At 48.4% G+C, this 19,020-nt stretch overlaps 1 protein-coding gene across 3 annotated transcripts in view; it reads left to right on the forward strand.

Annotated features, from left to right (window-relative positions):
- Window positions 1-8,358: 8,358 nt before the first annotated feature.
- The window catches only part of LOC142584882 (S1 RNA-binding domain-containing protein 1), a 110,727-nt gene continuing 100,065 nt past the window's right edge, over window positions 8,359-19,020 (forward strand). For 2 of the 3 annotated variants that reach the window (XM_075695205.1, XM_075695207.1), the window contains exons 1-2: window positions 8,359-8,540; window positions 8,672-8,900. In XM_075695205.1, coding sequence (XP_075551320.1) covers window positions 8,679-8,900 — 222 coding nt within the window. In that variant the 5' untranslated portion in view covers window positions 8,359-8,540; window positions 8,672-8,678. Of the gene's footprint in view, window positions 8,549-8,671; window positions 8,901-19,020 lie in introns of all 3 variants that reach the window. The other variant, XM_075695206.1, reaches the window with a different exon arrangement.

Below are 19,020 nucleotides of genomic sequence, written 5' to 3' on the forward strand. Positions count from 1 at the left end.
CAGGTGATGTGTCATAAGACAAGCTCGCTGAACTGGCTGACCGAGTTGCGGACTACTCGCGGGCCCCTAGAGTCAGGGCCGTTACGACTCCACCTCCGGCTACTTCCTCCCCTTCTACGCTCGCGAACATAGATAGCTGTCTCGACGCCCTTGTCAGCCGTCTCTATGACCTCGCGCACTTCTCAGGCCGGTCTTCGTCGAGGTTCCGGTCCCGCAGTCACTCCCCGGTGCCTCCGCGTTCTCTCGAGTTTCAACTATGCGACGCGTGACGCGACAGCTCGTCTTCGGCTGTGTGCTGCTACCACCATGTATTCGGAAACTCTGCTCGCAGGTGCACCCGTCCGTGATCCTGGGTGGGAAATGCTGCGACCGGCCAATTACGGCGGCAAGTGGTACTTGTCGAAGGACATGCCGCCTATTCTACGTTTCTGACAAGATCAGTGGTGCTCGCTTCCTTGTCGACACAGGAATCCAGGTTAGCGTTATACCGGCCTATTGTGCAGATTGCCGTCGCAAAGAACAGGCCTGCCAGCTCCAAGCGATAAACGACTCCGCCATCCTCACATACGGCCAACGGTCTCTCAGACTTAACATTGCATGGATTGCGCCGTACGTTTCGCAGAATTTTCATTCTTGCTGATGTCTAGCAAGTTGTTCTCGGCGCTGACTTGCTCAGTTTCTTCAACCTTGCGGTAGACATGCATGCTCGTCGCGTCGTCATCTCAGCATGCGCCACTGCATCAGCGGTGCACTCTGCACTGCCTCGCCGACGAGGCTTCGAGCTCTCGCACCCGCTTCGCCATACGGAAAAATCTTGGCTGATTTTCCAAAGCTTACGAAGCCGCATACCGGAGAGTCACCAGTGAAGCACTCGATTACCCCCCAAATTGTGACCACTGGACATGATGTTGGGGTCCAAACACTCGGCCCCGCCGACTGTGTGGACCTCACCTCTCCATCGCTCGCCACGAGTTTGACCACATGCTTGAACTCGGCATCCTGCGACCTTCCTCAAACAACTGGGCATCACTACTTCACATGGTGCCAAAGAAAAATCCTGGCGACTGGAGGCCATGTGGGGATTACCGCGCTCTTAATGCCGACACCTCCCCACACCACTTTCCCCTTGCTCAAATACAAGACTCCACATCGAATTTGGCGGGGTGCACCATCTTCTCTAAAGCTGACTTAGTGAAAGCTTATCATCATATTCCTGTAGAACGCCATGACGTTCCGAAGAGCGGCCATTACCACCTCTTTCGGCCTCTGCAAGTATGTGAGAATGTCTTTTCGATTGCGCAATGCTGCACAGACTTTTTAGCACACTATCAACGAGGTCACGCGAGGTGTCGACTTCGTGTTAGCCTACCTTGATGATCTCCTCGTCTCAAGCTCATCCAGCCCCGAGGATGAAGCTCACCTGCGGGCCCGTTTCCAACGACTAGATGAATACGGTCACGTCATTAATCCGTACAAGTGCCTCTTCGGCATCGCTACCATCGAGTTCTTAGGACGTCTTTTCACTCCACAAGGTATCCCGCCTCTCGCCAGCAAAGTGAAGGCAATTCAAGAATTTCCACCACCGACTTCACTAAAAAGAATCAGGGAATTCCTGGGCCTACTGACATCCATCGCCGCTTTCTTCCGAAGTATGCCAATGTCCTGAAGCCTCTGACCGACCTACTGGCTGTAAAGAAATCCTGCTGGGCCACTTGAGGAGACTGAGTAAGCTGCATATGCCTTCGCTACTGCCAAGAAGGCACTGGCAGACGCCACCATGCTCATACATCCCATTCCTGATGCCGCAATCTTTCTCATCACCGATGCATTGAGCATGGCGTCGGCGCAGTTATAGAGCAACACGTATCTGGTTGGGAGCTTCTTGGTTTTTCTCGCAAAGACTGAAGCCACCTGAAGCTAAATACAGCACATTTGGTCGAGAACACATTGCGGTGTACCTTACCATTAAGGATTTTCGCCACTTTTTGGAGGGCCGGAACTTTCAAGTCATCACAGACCATAAGCCCCTGACGTTCGCCTTCCATCGAAATCACAGCAACTACACTGCACGGGAGATCCGCCAACTGTGCTTTATATCCGAGTGCACAGTGGATTTCCGTCACGTGCATGGGCCGGAAAATGCTGCCGCTGATGCACTCTCCCGCGTCGATGCCCTGGCAGCCCAACGACCAGTAGTCAGGGAGGAATTAGCAGCTGCCCAGTACAACGACTCTGAGCTGCATCACCTTCGTTCCTCATCCGTGTCCCTGTCCTTCGCTTAGTGGCCGCTTCGATTTTCTTCTTCGTTGATAACGTGCGAGACATCCACTGGTATTCCTCAACCCTTCGTGCCTTTGGCTTTTCGTCGCGCAATTTTTGATCAACTGCACAACATGAGCCATCCTGGAATTCTTGCGACCCAGAAGCTAGTCAGAACTCGTTTCCTTTGGGCAAGCATCAATGCAGACGTCTGTCGCTGGCCGCGGACCTGCCTTCAATGCCAGTATGTTAAGGGGACACTAAAGGTTACCAGAAACTCAAGTTAAAGTGGTAGAGCAATGTTCTAGAACGTCTAAGGCGTCAATATAATCGCGAACAGAGCTTTAGTAACCGAGAAATTGAGGTAAATGCATGACACGATTTGAGACCCCCCAGCGACATTCCGGTACTAGCCCGATGACGAAAGGACTCCTCATAATTTGTGTTACTAATACTCAACTACTCGTATTAAAAATATCATTTCATTCGATTATAAGACGGAAAAAAATGCGACTTGTCTACGTCTATTCGATTCTAAGAAAAAATGACATTTTGACGTTGCTCTTCAGTAATATGGGTGTTCGAAAGGTTTCGTTTTCGCTCGACTCTGCGCGCTCGACTCTGCGCCGCGCACGCTTTGGAGTTTCAGTAGTTTCGTTATCGCGTCGTGCTGTGAGGGTTCTGCTGGCTCGCGAAACTTTCATTTGGAACAAGCAGCGAGAATGCCACGTCCATGTGATGTCGTGGGAAGCCCTCGTTGCTTTCTCGCTCCGGAGAGCCAGTGTCGAGGCCGCCGTCGTAGTACGCAACGACGCCGGCAGTGCGAGCCCTCAGCAGCAGGTCGCGCTCGTCGGTGCTCAAATCGCTGAAGTTGAGCCCACCACCGTGAGCCAATCTGTCCGTGTCAGGGTCCATTGCGACGAGCGTCGAAGTTAGCGTCATAGAATGAAGTACCAGCTTATGGGCGTCTTGCGCTGGAGTTTGAGGTATAGTAGCGGTGCCTGGTGGCGGTGCGGGAAACGACATCTGGGTCGTGCCAGCTTGGGTCGTATGAGCCCTGGCTGTGGCGAAGCACGTTTCTAGGCCGAGTTTTGCGTCGATTCGCACATTTTTATGCCCTGTTGCGAGTGCGAAAAGGCTCGTCGCTTCTCATAGACCACGCCGACCACGCTGCGAGCTCGCCGCAGCCTATAGTTTAACGAAAACGGACTCTCCGTGTGCCGTGGGACGCAATGTGGGACGTAATTCGTTTCTCCTTCCGCTAGCCACCATACTCCCGCTTTCGCTCTGCTGTCGGCTCTGTCTTGGCTCTGTTTCTGGCCGCGCGTCCGCGTTTTGCGCAGAAAAGCCGTAGCGCCGTCTGCGGACGCCGTTCTACTCACCGATGGCGCAACGTCACTATGAGACCATGATGTCAGTACTCCTCGATCGGAGGGCGGGCGATTTGAACTGCGCTAGAGGTACGCGGACGCTTCAGAACGCATTTTCTCTTAAAATAAGTCTCTCCTTGGTACGAAACAAGCGTTTCGAGGTTTCTGTGATGGTATTTCAACAGTCCACGTTGACTTAATAGTAACCTTTAGTGTCCCTTTAAAGATCACCGCCATACCGTCACGTCTAATACCCCATTTCGGCCTCCAGACACGAGGTTTTGCCACGTCCACTTCGACATTGTCGGCCCTCTCCTGTCATCACATGGGGCCTCTTACTTGCTCACATGTGTGGACCACTTAACCCAATGGCCAGCGGCGTTTCCCATTACAGACAGTACGGCAGAGCCAACTGCTACGATTTTCATGAGCGGCTGCGTGTCGCGTTTCGCATGCCCATCTGTCGTCACCACCGATCGAGGCCGCCAGTTTCAAACGGCTTACTCACCGCGCTTACCAACATCCTGGGCGTTCGACACATCCATACGACTGCCTACCATTCTGCCGCGAATGGCATGGTGTAACCAGTGGCGTAGCAACAGGGGGGGCCGGGGGGCCGTGGGCCCCGGGTGCAAGGGACCAGTAAGGGGGGGGGGGGGTGTCATATACGTCTCAAGACACCCCTCTTCCCGCCGGCTACACCCGGGGCGGGGGGTGACCGAAGACCTATGGGCCTCGGGTGCAAGACGACCTAGCTACGCCACTGTGTGTAACGACTTTATCGACAGCTGAAGACTGCCCTCACAACTTATCATCCAAGAGAAGGTTGGCTCGTCCACCTTCCCTTCGGTGCCCAGAGCACCGAAGGGAAGGTGTACCCTCTCCTGTCATCACATGGGGCCTCTTACTTGCTCACATGTGCTCACAGCCTTCGGTGCTCTGGACCTTCGGTGCCCAGAGCACCGAAGGTCCACCTTCACTTCGGTGCTCTGGGCACCGCAGGGAAGGGGGACCAGCCTTCAGTGCATCCGATCAGCACTGAAGGCTGACCTAGGTTCTAACTCATGGGCTGACCTCCCTGGAGAATTTTTCGCGGCGTCGTCGCCACCTTGCACCCATGACTCTTCCACCTACATCAGGGCGCTGCGCACCCCGTTTTGTGGTATTGCTCCAGTAATTCCTGCAGACCCGTACCACCGGTCTGTATTTGTCAGCCAGGATATGGATTCGTGCCGCCATGTCTACGTTCGGCCTGACCACGTGCGTCCACCCCTAAGGCCGACCTACGATAGACCTTTCCGCCTACTTTATCGTACGCCTAAGCGTGAGACACATGGTGCGATTTTCCGTGCGATCGGTCGTACGGCGCGTCGTGTGCGACTTGCCGCATGCGGCGATTCGGGACACATGGTGCTAACGAGCGAGCGGCGGGTAGCTCCGCCCAGAACAGGCGCCCCTGCGTGGAAGTTCGGAATGCTGCGTAACTTCGAAGAGGAAGTGAAAGCAAACGTATTCGCACAGCTCTCTTGTTTGAAACAAACGATGACAATATAAACATGTATATGCGAACACCGTAGACGTGTTACCGCGAGGCCGCGTCAGTTTTTTTCGGTCACTGGAGTTCCCTGACACATGTATCGCTTCCATGCTGTATGCAAATGTATCCAAATGTATGCGAAGCCTCAGCCTTGCATAACTCGAGATCAGAAGCTTCTCTGCAGACTCGCTCTGCTCGTGGCAGGTGTTCACGCAAGAGCAAACCATTTTTCTCAAATATTCAGTCACGGCCTCACAGCGTTAACAGGGGACCTCAACTGAAGCAAACTCTCAGTCCAACTTATGATGCTCCTGAAAATTTTTCCCATGATTTCAGCGTGAGCCAAACATTCTCACTTTGACATGTAAGGTTGCCACCTTCACATCTGTATTCCTTAAGAATGGTCAGATGCGCGTGCTCGCACTGAGCCTAACAAGGCAGAGTTACACTGCTCACATCCTGCAACAGCTGGCAGCATCCCATTTACAAGAAAACCGCCGATGCAGAACAGGACATTGCATTCATTTGTTTCAAGTTTTTTGATGAATAAAATTTCATAGTCATCCATGACATATCGGCCTTCGTTTCTCCGCGCTCTTGTTCGCCTTTTGACCGCATGTCGGCGAAGTCCCTCCTAATCTTCACCATCCACTGCAGCTTTCTCTTCGGCTCTGTCGGAAAACGGTGAAGCTTTCGACCATTTCTGAAATTGTTCTTGCACAGGGGCACGCAGCAGCCAGTCATTTCACTGAAAAAGGAAACGACCAAGCGGGCCGCAGCTCCTCCCTCGCGCCTGTCGCCTTGCGAAGTGAGATCCGCAATGGCGGCGGCCGTCGGGAAAACCCGGTCGAGGCGGCGAGTACCCGGCTTCAAATTATATCCCCACACTTCACGGAGCGGCGGAGAGAGAGAGACCATTCAGGCTCCCTAGCGAAGCAGGCCGGCTCAGTGTCGGTGGTCATAATCACCGTTTATAAAACTTTTAGAGCGCAGCTCTTTGGCGTCCGTTCCTGGGTTTCGCGTCGTCGTCGGCGTTGTCGTCGGCCTCGTAACCAGCTCCGCCCCCCTTTCATCCCCCCAGCGCTAGCAGCGACCGACTGATACCGCTGGATGCCGCTGACGCCGCTAGAGAGTCAAGATAACGTGACTGCATAGAACACCGTCGCCGCCATGCAGAAAGAGGAGGAAAGGGTCCCCCCCCCCTGTTCTTGTGTGGCGGATAGGGTGCTCTTCAGTTGCCCACGCCCCGGTTATTTCACGTAGGCCCCGGCACGTCGACGAATATGTGACCACCTTCCCACGGCTAGACCTGGTTCTTAGCGCTGCGGAAGCGAGGGTATCATATTGTTTGTGTCGGCATCGGCGGCGTTGTCCCTGAAACCAACTCCGCAGCTGGGGTTGACTCACTATCGGCGTCAGCGGCATCAGTCAGTCGCTGCTATCTCTTCCCTCCTCCCTTTATCGTGTTGTCCGCTTGCTGCGCGCGCTTCTGCCCCCATCGTTTGCCGCTGGGTGTACACGCCGCCCCCCTACCCCCTCTTCCTGCGAGTCTCCGGTTGTCAAAGCGCCGGCTCGAACTTAATTCCTTTCTTCGCTCCTCCTCCAATGCAACCCCTGTGCGGTGGCAATCAGAGAGCCAGATCGGTGGCGGCGGATCTGTATATGTGCACCGCCCGAGCCGAAATTGCCGCTGCCGTTCGCCCTGTGCGGTGGCAATCAGAGAGCCACATCGGTGGCGGCGGATCTGTATATGTGCACCGCCCGAGCCGAAATTGCCGCTGCCGTTCGCCACTGCGAAATTATCTGCCAGTTCTTTCTGAGCCATGAGCGAGACGACCGATGGAAGTCCTTCGTCTGCTGCTGCTGCTGCTGCTGCTGCTAAACGAGCTGCCAGAGCAGAGGCCCAGCGCCGTCGCCGTCAGAATCCAGAGGTGCGTGCCGCCGAAGCAGAAGCTTACCGTCGCCGCCGTCGAGATGATCCAGGAGTACGGGAAATATAAAAAAAAAATTCTGTGATAGCGCATACATGTGTTGCTCGATTTCTTTGCCTCAATCTATCGAAAAGGTGAAACAGCTTATTTGCTGCGCTCAAATTTCGCATTAGGAAGTAACGTAATCGTCGGTAATTTTTTTAAACGGTGGTCATAACGTCGTCCAACGCCAGACCAGCATAGACAAGTGTCAATTCCCAAATATGCGCCAAGCTTGGCATTCGACATTGGGCCGTGCTCGTCCAGGGACCTCGGGCCAACGTTCTGTCTATTATTTGTGCTGAGACTGCTGTCTTGTGGGCAAGACACAATAAAGCGTTTGGGTTTAATAACACTTGTTCTTGGGCTAGTTGGTGCATGCTTCTTACAACGAAAACGGTGCAACACACCAAGAAAGAGGCGAGAGGAAAGAGCGTCATTTCCTTTTGCCTGACTTTCTTGGTGTATTGTGTCGGTTTCGTTGTAAGAAGCGTTTGGTTTGTTTTATCACTGTGTGCCGTGTGTGTGTCGTGTTTGAGCCCACGCGGCAGGGTGCCTCCAAGTTAAGTAGCACCGATGTATGTACGTGTACACGCTGGGAAGCTAGGCTGTGTCCGTTATAGGAGCACATAAGTATGTATGCGATTGACCGGGTAGGACCTGCTTACAAGAAATGGCGCTGCAGGCTCCAACGCCGTACGACGCCTTTTGAGTGCAACCGAATCCTTAAGGGCAGATGTTAATGGGCGTAAACTCTTCTGTTAGCTTTGGCGTATGCAGAACAACCCTCGGTCGGATCGCGGTCGCGCTTCCAGCTCGAAGGTGAGAACGTCTCCATGCGCTTTGAGCTGGCGTGTGGTGTTCTGAATTAACCAGACAAATTTCTTCCGAGACCAGGCTATATTTCGACCTGACCTAGCTAAACAATATGCTAGATTACCCTTTGGCGCTCGAAAGTGCACGAAAGTAACCTGTAAAATGAACCATTAGCACGGTGGAAAAATTAATTCTTCCACCGTGACCATTAGCATCAAAACCGAAACAAGAAGTAAAAAGAAATTTTCTTATACTGTGGTATAATTTCCTATACTTTCCTTTAAAAAATAAAATTGCAACATTTGTAGGAGTTGTTTTGTGCAAGTTGTTGTTAACAACTGGCTAAATTTAATATTTTTTCTGCTTATAGCCGTAGAAAAAATAACGGCTGGCTACCATGGCCACGTCCACAGACGCTGCCGCGGGTATTAAACGGGCGAACACAGTGCTACTAGTAACGGCATTTGGCCCTTTTTAATTCGAAGTCTCACTTTTTCATTAACCGTTTTGAATTCGCGAACACCCCAGTAACGTCTTGTTGCTTCTACCTCACGTGAAAACACTTCACTGAGCCTCCGGAACGTCCCGGTAAGACGGTGAGCCCGACAATTTGTATCAGTTTGCGTTGCAGACGACAGCTCGTTGTGTTTGCATTGCTCGTTGGCGCGTTTCTCTATTCGACAAAGAAGCCTTGCTTGCTTTTTCCTCTCGACGATCAGCTTCGCGATGGCTGACGACAGCGTGTGCGTGATCGAGTCGCCTTCGTCGTCGTCAGAGGCCGACGACAATAGTGACGAGGACTACAGCCCCACTGCGGCTCGGGGCCGCAAGGCGGGAACGAAAAGTCGTGCGCCGGTGGCCAAGAAGGCAGTTGGCAAGAAAGCTGCGACTTCACGAAAGAAGCCACCGGTGCTAATCGACCTGGTATCGCCGCCTGCCCCGGGCTCGGTAAGCACACAGTGGAGCTACGCTCGTGAGCAGTAATGTGACGTTGGAACACGATCACTAGATGACAGATGTTTGCCATCTTTCCCTCCTTGTGAGTTGTTGATTCAGATCTGATACCTTAATTCGTAACAGTCAGTTGCATACCCGGAGGACGTTGTCATATATAGAGCCCTATTGTGTTGAACATGTGGTCTGTTCGCAGCTCGTAAACTCGCAGCTTTGAACGCAAGATTTGTAACAACCGGTTGTTAGGGTGACGCACACACTACAACGTGCCAAGAACCAGCTGGTAACTTTCTATGTTTTCTGACTGGCCGGGAAAAGAAAAATACGGCACCACTTAAAAGAACACGGCTTTTCGTTGTTCGGATGTGTCGAGTGGTTTCACATGGCTAGACATAACATACGTTTACCACTCTGAGCTGCGTGGGAAGATGGGCGCGTTAATTTGAAGAATAAAACTAGTGCAAACACTACACGCAGAAAAGAACAGAAGCTAGGCATACGGGTTGCACTCTGGGACATAGCTCAAGAACTTTCAGTTTGGGCTCAGCCCTGTTTTGCCGGCATCCTTATACCGTGCATATTTTCGTTCCGATTTGGCGTCTACGAATACATATCAAGTAAGAAATACAGATAAGAATGTACAGTTCGTAGCAGCACTTTGTACTTCATTATTGCGGAACCACGGTGTTAGGACCACTGAGAATTGACACTATATTGTGCAGTGAATAAATCAAGGGATCTCTTAGGCATGTAAGGCCCTCTGGGCTGAACTTCTCTCCGATAAGGTAGCCTCGCAGCCTGTGGTATTGTCTGACTGAGCTATGCCGGATGCTCGGTTGCCATAGCCGGAAGTTCGAATCCATGTATGAAGAATATCTTTTATTTTTAATCTGAGGATGGTGAGCTCGAATTTCACCTCCTCCAGTGAACTAAATCTCCAGGCTTAGAGTGGTGCCTGACACCGGCAAAAGATGCCGAAAGCCAGTGGGTCTCTACTAATCCACATGCAACCAAATTAGGAAGACCCACTAAGCTTCAACAAAGACACTCCTCATAAAAGGAATTGGCCTCCCTGATGCAGTATTCGGCCACTACCTCCCTCATGATTCCCTACAATTATTCCATGGCCCTCAGTCGCAAGCAGTTGCAGAGCACCTGACCAAGATGGCGGTCAGACCTGCAATGCAGCGGACTCTGCTAAGAATCTCTGGACCCAGACAGCCCGCCAATGGAAACTGACCTTGGCAACCTTTAACACCCGAACTCTGTCGAATGAGACTAGCTTAGCAGGACTCTTTGCGGAACTATTGGACATTGTTTGGGTTATCATCGGCCTTAGTGAGATTAGAAGAACTGGTAAGGCTTATACAGCGCTGACTAATGGCCACGTCCTCTGCTATAGAGGTCTCTCAGATAGGAAGCAAAACGGGTAGGATTCCTAATCCATAACGACATGGCAGCCAACATTGACGAACTCTACAGCATTAATGAGAAGGTAGCAGTAGTCGTAATCAAACTTAATAAAAGGTACAGATTAAAGGTAGCGCAAGCCTATGCTCCAATGTCCAGTCACAATGATGATGAAGTAAATGAGTCTTATGAAGATATGGAATTAGCGATGAGAAAAGTGCAAACTCAGTATACTGTAGTGCTAGGCGACTTCAATGCAAAAGTGGGGAAATACAGGCTGGTGACCAAGCAATTGGCAACTGCGGCTTCGATTCTAGGAATGCTATAGGAGAGATGCTGGTAGAATTCGCAGAAAGGAATAAGCTGAGAACAATGAACACCTTTTTCAGGAAGCGTTAGCAACAGAAAGTGGACCTGGAAAAGCCCTAATGGTGAAACAATAAATGAAATTGATTTCATACTTTCTGCCGATCCCAGCATAGTGCAGGATGTAGAAGTGATAGGTATGGTAAAGGGCAGTGATCATAGGTTAGATAGGGCTAGGATTCACCTCAATTTGAAGAGAGAAAGAGTGAAATTGGTCAAGAAGAAACAGGCCAACGTAGATGGAGTAAGGGTAAAAGCAGACAAATTCAGACTAGTACTTGCAAACAAATATGCAGCCGTGGAAGAGAGAGATGGAGATGACATAGAGGTAATGAATGACACTGTAACCAGGCTAGCTTCAGAAGCAGCAATTGAAGTGGGAGGCAAGGCACCAAAGCAGCCAGTAAGCAAGCTCTTCCAAGTAACAAAGGACCTAGTGATGCAATGACAAAGAATGAAAGTTTGCAACTCAAGAGATAAGATAGAATTCGCAGAACTGTCAAAACTGATCAACAAGACGAAAATAAGGGATATTCGAAATTGTAACGTGAGAAAGACTGAAGAAGCTGTAAAAAATGGACAAAGCCTGAAATCAGTAAGTAGGAAATTTGGCTTAACACAAACCAAGATGTGTGCACTGAAAGATTAGCAGGGTAATATCATCAGCAATCTTGAAAGTATAGTAAAAGCAGCGGAAGAATTCTGTACTGACCTGTACAGTACCCAGAGGAGCCACGATACCTCCATTCGAAGCAGTAATGAACAGGTTGCAGAGGCTCCTCCTATAGCTAGTGATGCAGTCAGAAGGACCTTACAAGACATGAAATGGGGAAAAGTGGCAGAAGATGGTGGAATTACAGCCGATTTAATTAAAGATGGAGGAGACATATTGCTTGAAAAACTGGCGGCTCTCTCTATGAAGTGTCTCTCGAATGCAAGGGTCCCAAAAAACTGGAAGAATGCAAACATTATACTAATCCACAAAAGGGGAGACGTTAAGGAATTGAAAAATTTTAAGCCTGTTAGCTTACTCCCAGTATTATGTAAAATATTCGTCAAAATAATCTCGAACGGAGTGAGGGCAACACTGGACTTTAGTCAACCTAGGGAACAAGCTGTCTTCAGGAAAGGATACTCTACAATGGATCAGATCCACGTCACTAATCAATCAGTGCATTTTACGGGTGCTGACATATGGGGCAGAAGCTTGAGAGTGACAAAGAAGCTTGAGAACAAGTTAAGGACCGCACAAAGAGCAATGGAATGAAGAATGCTAGGCATAAAGTTAAGAGACAGAAAGAGAGCGGTTTGGATCAGTGAGCAAATGGGCATAGCCGATATTCTAATTGACATGTAGAGAAAAAAGTGCAGCTGGGCAGGTCATGTAATGCGCAGATTAGATAACTGGTAGACCATTAGGGTTACAGTATGGGTGCCAAGAGAAGGGAAGCACAGTCGAGGACGGCAGAAGGCTAGGTGGAGGGATAAAATTAGGAAATTCACAGGTGCTAGTTGGAATCTGCTGGTGCAGGACAGGGGTAATTGGAGATCGCAGGGAAAGGGCTTTGTCCTGCAGTGGACATAAAATAGGCTGATGATGATTATGATGATGATGATGGTGATGATATGCTTTGTGTAGTCGCCCGCCGCGATCGCTTAGCAGCTATGGTGTTTAGCTGCTAAGCACGAGGTCACGGGATCGAATCCTGGCCACATTTCGATGAGGGCGAAATGCAAAAGAACACCAGTGTCCTGTGCATGGGGCGCCCTGGTGGTCAAAATTAATCCGTAGTCCCCCGTTATAGTCTGCCTCATAATCAAATTGTGGTTTTGGCGTGTAAAGCCCCAGAATTCGATCACTTTGTATAGTGGTGTTCAAAGTGTAGCATTTACGAAACTCATCAATAACTTAGAGCACCATTCCTCCCCTGGTTATGATTCTATTGATTGCAAATTTCTTAAACATACTTGTGTCTACAGCTCAATCATACTAACAAAAATATTTCAGCAATCACTTGACACATCAACTCTTCCAACCCAATGGAAAATTGGGAAGGTGATTCCAATATTCAAATCAGGCAACAAAAGTTCACCATGTAATTATCGACCCATTTCCATTACTAGCACATGCTGCAAACTCTTAGAACATATTATATACTCGAACCTTGTCGCCTTTCTCGAATCTAACTCCTTTTTCTCACCAGCTCAACATGGCTTCTGGAAATCATTTTCGTGTGAAACGCAGCTCATATCATTTACTCATAAACTGCACCGTATTCTTGATCGTTCTTCGTTAGCTGACTGTATTTACTTAGATTTTTCTAAAGCATTCGACAAGGTCTCCCACATACTTCTTTTTCATAAACTTAGTCAACTTAATATCGATAATAGTCTGTATTTGTGGATCAAAGATTTCCTTTCAAATCGTTCCCAATTTGTTGTAGCCAACGAACTTTCTTCTAACCAATGTCCTGTTCAATCTGGAGTCCCACAAGGATCAGTATTAGGCCCCCTTCTTTTTCTCATTTTCATTAACGACCTTCCTTCTTTAGTTTCTTCTAATATTCATCTTTTCGCTGACGACTGCGTTATTTTCCGTGAAATAGTTACTGATAACGATGCTAACATTCTCCAGTCAGATTTAAATTCTATATCTCACTGGTGCAATACTTGGCTAATGGAATTAAATATTAACAAATGTAAAGTGATGCGTATCTCTCGCGCATCCAGCAGTCCTGGTCCATATTACCTGAACAACTCTCCTTTAGCCGCGGTTTCCTCCTATAAGTATTTAGGCGTTCATATCACTTCTAATCTAAGTTGGTCTCTGCATATTGAGAAGATAATTAACAACGCTAACCGCATGTTAGGTTACTTACGCCGTAACTTTTCTGCAGCCCCTTCGTCTTTAAAGCTCTTATTATATAAAACACTCATTCGATCTAAATTAGAATACGCCACTCCAGTCTGGGATCCAAGCATTAACAATTTGGTTGCCTCACTAGAAATGGTGCAGAATCGCTCTACTCGCTTCATCTGTTCCTGTTATAACCGCACTGCTAGTATAACTTCTATGAAATCTGATATATCTCTTCGATCCCTAGCATCCCGCCGAAAAAATTTTCGCTTGAACTTTTTCCATCGGCTTTACTATCACCCTACCCTCCGTGACGAATTCATTCTTCAGCCACATTATATATCTAACCGTCTTGACCATCGCTTTAAGGTTGGTATCGAGCCATGTCATACTAAAACCTTTCTTTACTCTTTTTTACCTCGAACCTCACAAGATTGGAATCACCTTTCTTCCGACATTGTTTCCATTAATGATAATACCCGATTTAAACATGCCTTAGCTAACATTGTATAATTAGGATTTACCATACCTTAGCATGCTTTGTGATATTATGTTTATTATGTTCATTATTATTTTGTTATTATTATGTTACTATGCACTGTGTTTATTCTATACCCATTCCCCTCTGTAATGCTTCGGCCCTGAGGGTAAAATAAATAAATAAGTAAATTTCTTAAATGTCTTTGCACTAACCAAATTCATTTCCAGCTTTATTATGTTATGGAAAGCTATGTGCATGCTTGTTGGCTCTTGATCATGGATGTGAAGTTGTGCTACATAGTTCTAAAGAGGCACAAATGAAAAAAGACGATTGCATGCATAGGATGATGCACATCATTCCTTGTTTGTGATCGTGATTGTTCATTTGTGTCTTGTTGCAGCTGTACAGGGCAGCATCGCATCCTAGTGGTTTATTGTTCACAACAAGCTCCGTAGTTGATGTTCTGGTTCGAAATCAAGGCTGACAGCTTGTAGCAAAGCTCAGGCAACTTGGCGTACTGGGTCATCCACTCTTAAAAGAAGAATCTGATTGCTATTTAGATTATCATCATCATCATCCAATTTATATTCACTGCAGGGTGAAAGCTTCCTCCAGCGATCTCCGGTTACCCCTGTTTTGCACCAACTGACCCAAATTTCTCAACCTCATCAGATTACCCAATGTCTCTGCCGTCCCTTGCCTTGGCACCCATTCTGTAGCTATAATAGACCACTAGATACGTGCCCTATGCATTACGTGGCCTGCCCAGCTACCCAGGGTAGATTTTTTTATTGCACGTTTAAATTCTTCAGAGGAACCTATTTTCAAAAAATTTACTGTAATTTTTCTAGGGTGACCGTAAAGTGAGAAAAAATGTTTTGCATTGGCATATATGTACTGTTTATTTATGAAAAACAATAAAAAATAGCACAAAAAGTTATAAGAATTACAAAAAGATGGCGCATTGTTACACACAATGTCCACACGAGAAAAATAAACAAGAGGAATGCGCACACGAAAATTTTTCGCAAGTCTCAAATGTTCCTCTTGAACTAATATGTCTTCAGCATGTGGTAGTCCTTGAAGCATGGTTCTACACAGAGCGGTTTGTTGCACTCAGCGCACATGTACCTTGTGTCCTTGCGAAGTTTTTGCTGCCAAGTGGTGTTGGCGCAGACGTGGCACCTCCTCTGGGTGCTGCTTCCCTGAGCAGCCGTGGGAGGCAACTTCTGAATAAAGTGCCAAAAAAGGAAACGCATACACGGCGGCATCCTTCGTATGGGGACTCCTGTGAGCAACAAACGAGCAAGTAACACGCGGTCACCCTTTGAGTGATAAGAACGAGATAGCCATCAGTCTTGCGAGCGAAAGAAGCCGAAACCACGTGCGGAACAAAACCAAAACTAACCGCCACGTGCCCGCGAGGGCACCAATGTGTGAGCGATAGCAGACACACCAGAGCAAAAAACAAACTATACAACAAAAACCGAAAGAGAGAGACGCGAGAACAAAATTCCATGTATTCCCACATAGTGGCAGCACATGCCAGGCAAGAAAAAGTTACGAAATTAGCGCGCTTTTTAAACGTACAGACGGTGCCGTAAATATACCGCATCGGCCGTTTTCGGACCTGTTCGTGGCGCCGTATATTTACGGCATCGACCCTCAAAGGGTTAATGTTAACTAAAATATTGGCTACCCCCTGTTTGCTCTAATCCAACCTGCTGTCTTCCTGTCTCTCAATGCTCCGCCTAACATATTTCAATCGCTCGTGTGGTCCATAACTTTTACAGCAAAGTGGTTTATGGCTATGGTTCCATGGGTTTTTGTGTCCGTCAGCAAATCTGCGTTTGCAAAAACTAAGCTCCCGAATTTGATGCAAAATTGCTTCATTCTATGCAAACGCTTAAACGTCTCATCACTTTGACGGTGTGAGTAGCATTGTAGGAATGATGTGAGGGTTGCTGTCTTTTTCAGGATTTCAAAAGTGTGTAGCCCTTTTAAGGTGTGCCAGCATCATCGCAACGCTAGTGTAGGCATTCCTCAGCACAATGAGCCTGTTTGACTGTCGCATAAAATGCTTCGATTTCAGCAGCAGTGCCAGCTGTAAAGATGATAAGAAGATAAAGTGCCTTTCTACAGGCACAGCACACTGTGCCTGTAGAAAACACAAGAGATTATAGATGACCCAAAAAGAAACTAACGAGAAGAACGGAGGTTAACTGAGGAGCCCAATTTTTATTAGTCATTTCATAAGACACCAACAAACACTGACACCAAGGACAACATAAGGGAAATTACTTGTGCTTGATAAATGAAATAAAGAAATGATAAATTAATGAAAGTGGATGAAAAAAACAACTTGCCGCAGGTGGGGATCGATCCCACAATCTTCGCATTTCGCGTGCAATGCTCTACCAATTGAGCTACCGCGGCGCCGTTTCCCCGTCCACTTTCTTAGGTATTTATGTTTCCTAGTGGATCCCTGAGAATGTTAGCCCGTGCCACCACTCCCAGACCTTGGCGGTGGATGTGGAATATCCTTTATGCCGCAGGCGTCACGAGAACGTGATCTTTTTCGGTGAAGGCAGCCGGTCAATAAACCCACACATGCTACCTGAAGCCGGATTCGAGACCCTTGTAATGTAATAAACGAGAAAAAAGGGGGTGTTGCGATGCCGTTTCTCGAACATCGACTGATGTTACTATTGGGTAGCGTGGAATTGTCAGCGGGCTTGCAGGCGTCCAGTAGACCATGGCAAGCAGGCAGGGATGAGACGATTCCTAGTGCAAAACTTGCCCTGTTTCTTCAATGGTTGGTGAAGGATAAGAAGAAGAGAATAAATGAATTGAAAAAGTACATTATGGGGCCCCTTAAATAGGCCCACTCAAATTGTAGGCAGGATCTTGCTCACGTCAACGTCATGTGACATGCACGGAGTCTGCTCGGGGACAGGCGGCTGATCCCTGCTCCCAGGTGAGTTTGCATGGGCTTGCCTCCTCTGGCGGCAACCCACGGAGTCTGGTCAGGGATAAGTGGTGGATCCCTTCTTCCAGGTGAGTTTGCATGGGCTTGCCTCCTCTGGCGGCAACCCGCAGGTCTCGTTTGGTTCACGGAAAGCGTTCTCCCCTGGAATTAGACAGTTTGCGGAAAGGGTTCTCCCCTTGGTCGCACACACAAAGGGGCCTGTCATCACTGCGGGGTGCCTGCCAGACCGGCAGCCACTCGAGACAACCATAGAAAATTAGGAATCCTTCCTCTGTTTTGATTGGGCAGGGTCTTTGTGCATCCCATTTGCCCGATGTGTTACACATCAACTGTAACAGCACCTCCGGTGTGGGAGCAAGATCCCGAGGCGTAGGGCCAACAACCACTGGGCAAGGGATCGGCATTTCAGCAGCAGAATTTCCCTCGGGGGTGACGAACCCTTGGTTCGTAGCTGGTAGATTCCTGGGAATCGTTCATCAGTCCTCGTGGCGCTCTTGTGCTTTTTCTGCCTGGTGCGGTCCAGTTAAACTGGACTTGCAAACCGGTCTCGTAACTTTTCATGTCCTGTTTGGGCAAGCAATCACTCCAGAACAGTGACAGACCCACAACCACAAAATATGCGAGCACAAGGCCACAATTCCCCAAGACACACCAGGCTTTACAAAAAAAGAAGAAAAACCCGCTACTGCTTTCCCATCCCTTTCGCACGTACTCCCCCCCTAAACGCTAATACAGCCATTTCTTGAAAGCGTTAAGACGTGGTTACAAAAATCAGCTAACAATCAACTACAACTTCGAGATAATAAAAAAATGTCTTAAGAAAAACATATCAACGTAAAAATGCCACGAAAACCAGTGAGCATGAGGCTTTCGCTACTCTTGGGGCAACGACTCAGACCGTTGGCATTGCCGTTATGTTTAACCTTCTTGTAGCAAATATAGAAGGTGTACTGTTGAAAAGCCAAGCTCCAGTGCAAAAGACGGCCATTTTTCATAGACATGGACTGCAGCCATGTGAGGGGACAGTGGTCAGCCTCTATGGTGAACCTTGAACCAGCGATAAAGCAAGCTAGCTTCTGCACTGCCCATACTACACTGGTGCATTCCTTTTCTGATGCATTGTATGCTTCTTCACGAACTGAAAGCTTTCTGCTGGCGTACAGTACGCGGTGTTCGTTTTCGTCATCTCTGTTCTGTCGTACCCCTGTCGCTGGCATCACACTGGCTTAGAGTAATGGGGTGCGTTCAACACTGGCTGACTTGTTACTGCTTTCAACACTGGCTGACTTGTTACTGCTTTCTTCAGCATACTAAAAGCCTTTTCTTTTTCGGCATCCCACTTTACCCTTTGCGATTCTGTTTTTCTGTGAGCATCTGTTAAAGAACTTGCGATCTCGGAATAACGCGGTATATATCTTTGGTAGTAACCTGCCATGCCAAGGAATGACCTGATGTCCCACTTGGTGCGTGGTTGCGGGAAGTTGTCTATTGCAGTCAGTTTAACCTCAGAAGGCCGACGATGGCCTTGCCTTAATTATACGACCTAGATAAGCTACCTCCGTGTGCCCCAATTGGAATTTGGGAGCCTTGACAGTTAAGTTGGCCTCTCATAGATGACACAACACGGTTCGCAGGTGTTGCATATTGTCCGCCCATGATGAAGAAAAGATTGCTATGTCATTGAGATACAGAAGTGCAAAGTCCTCTGTTCCCCATAGCATCTGGTCCATAAGGCTAGAGAAACAATAGGGAGCATTCTTCAATCCAAAGCTCAGGACTTTCCGCCGAAAGGTTCCCATTGGGGAAATAAACAGTGCCAGCCTGCTTGCCCTCTCGGTCAACGGAACCTGCCAGTACCCTCTGACTAAATCGAGCGTAGAGATGAAATTAGCACTGCTCACTCTCTCAAGCCTTGTCTCGATATGCAGTATTGGGTAGGTCTGGTCCTTCGTGATTAAGTTGAGCTGGCGGTTGTCAATACACGGTCACGGCTCCTTTCCTGGGACCTCAC

Source organism: Dermacentor variabilis, chromosome 6 (genome assembly GCF_050947875.1).
Source record: "Dermacentor variabilis isolate Ectoservices chromosome 6, ASM5094787v1, whole genome shotgun sequence".
Classification (NCBI taxonomy): Eukaryota; Metazoa; Arthropoda; class Arachnida; order Ixodida; family Ixodidae; genus Dermacentor; species Dermacentor variabilis.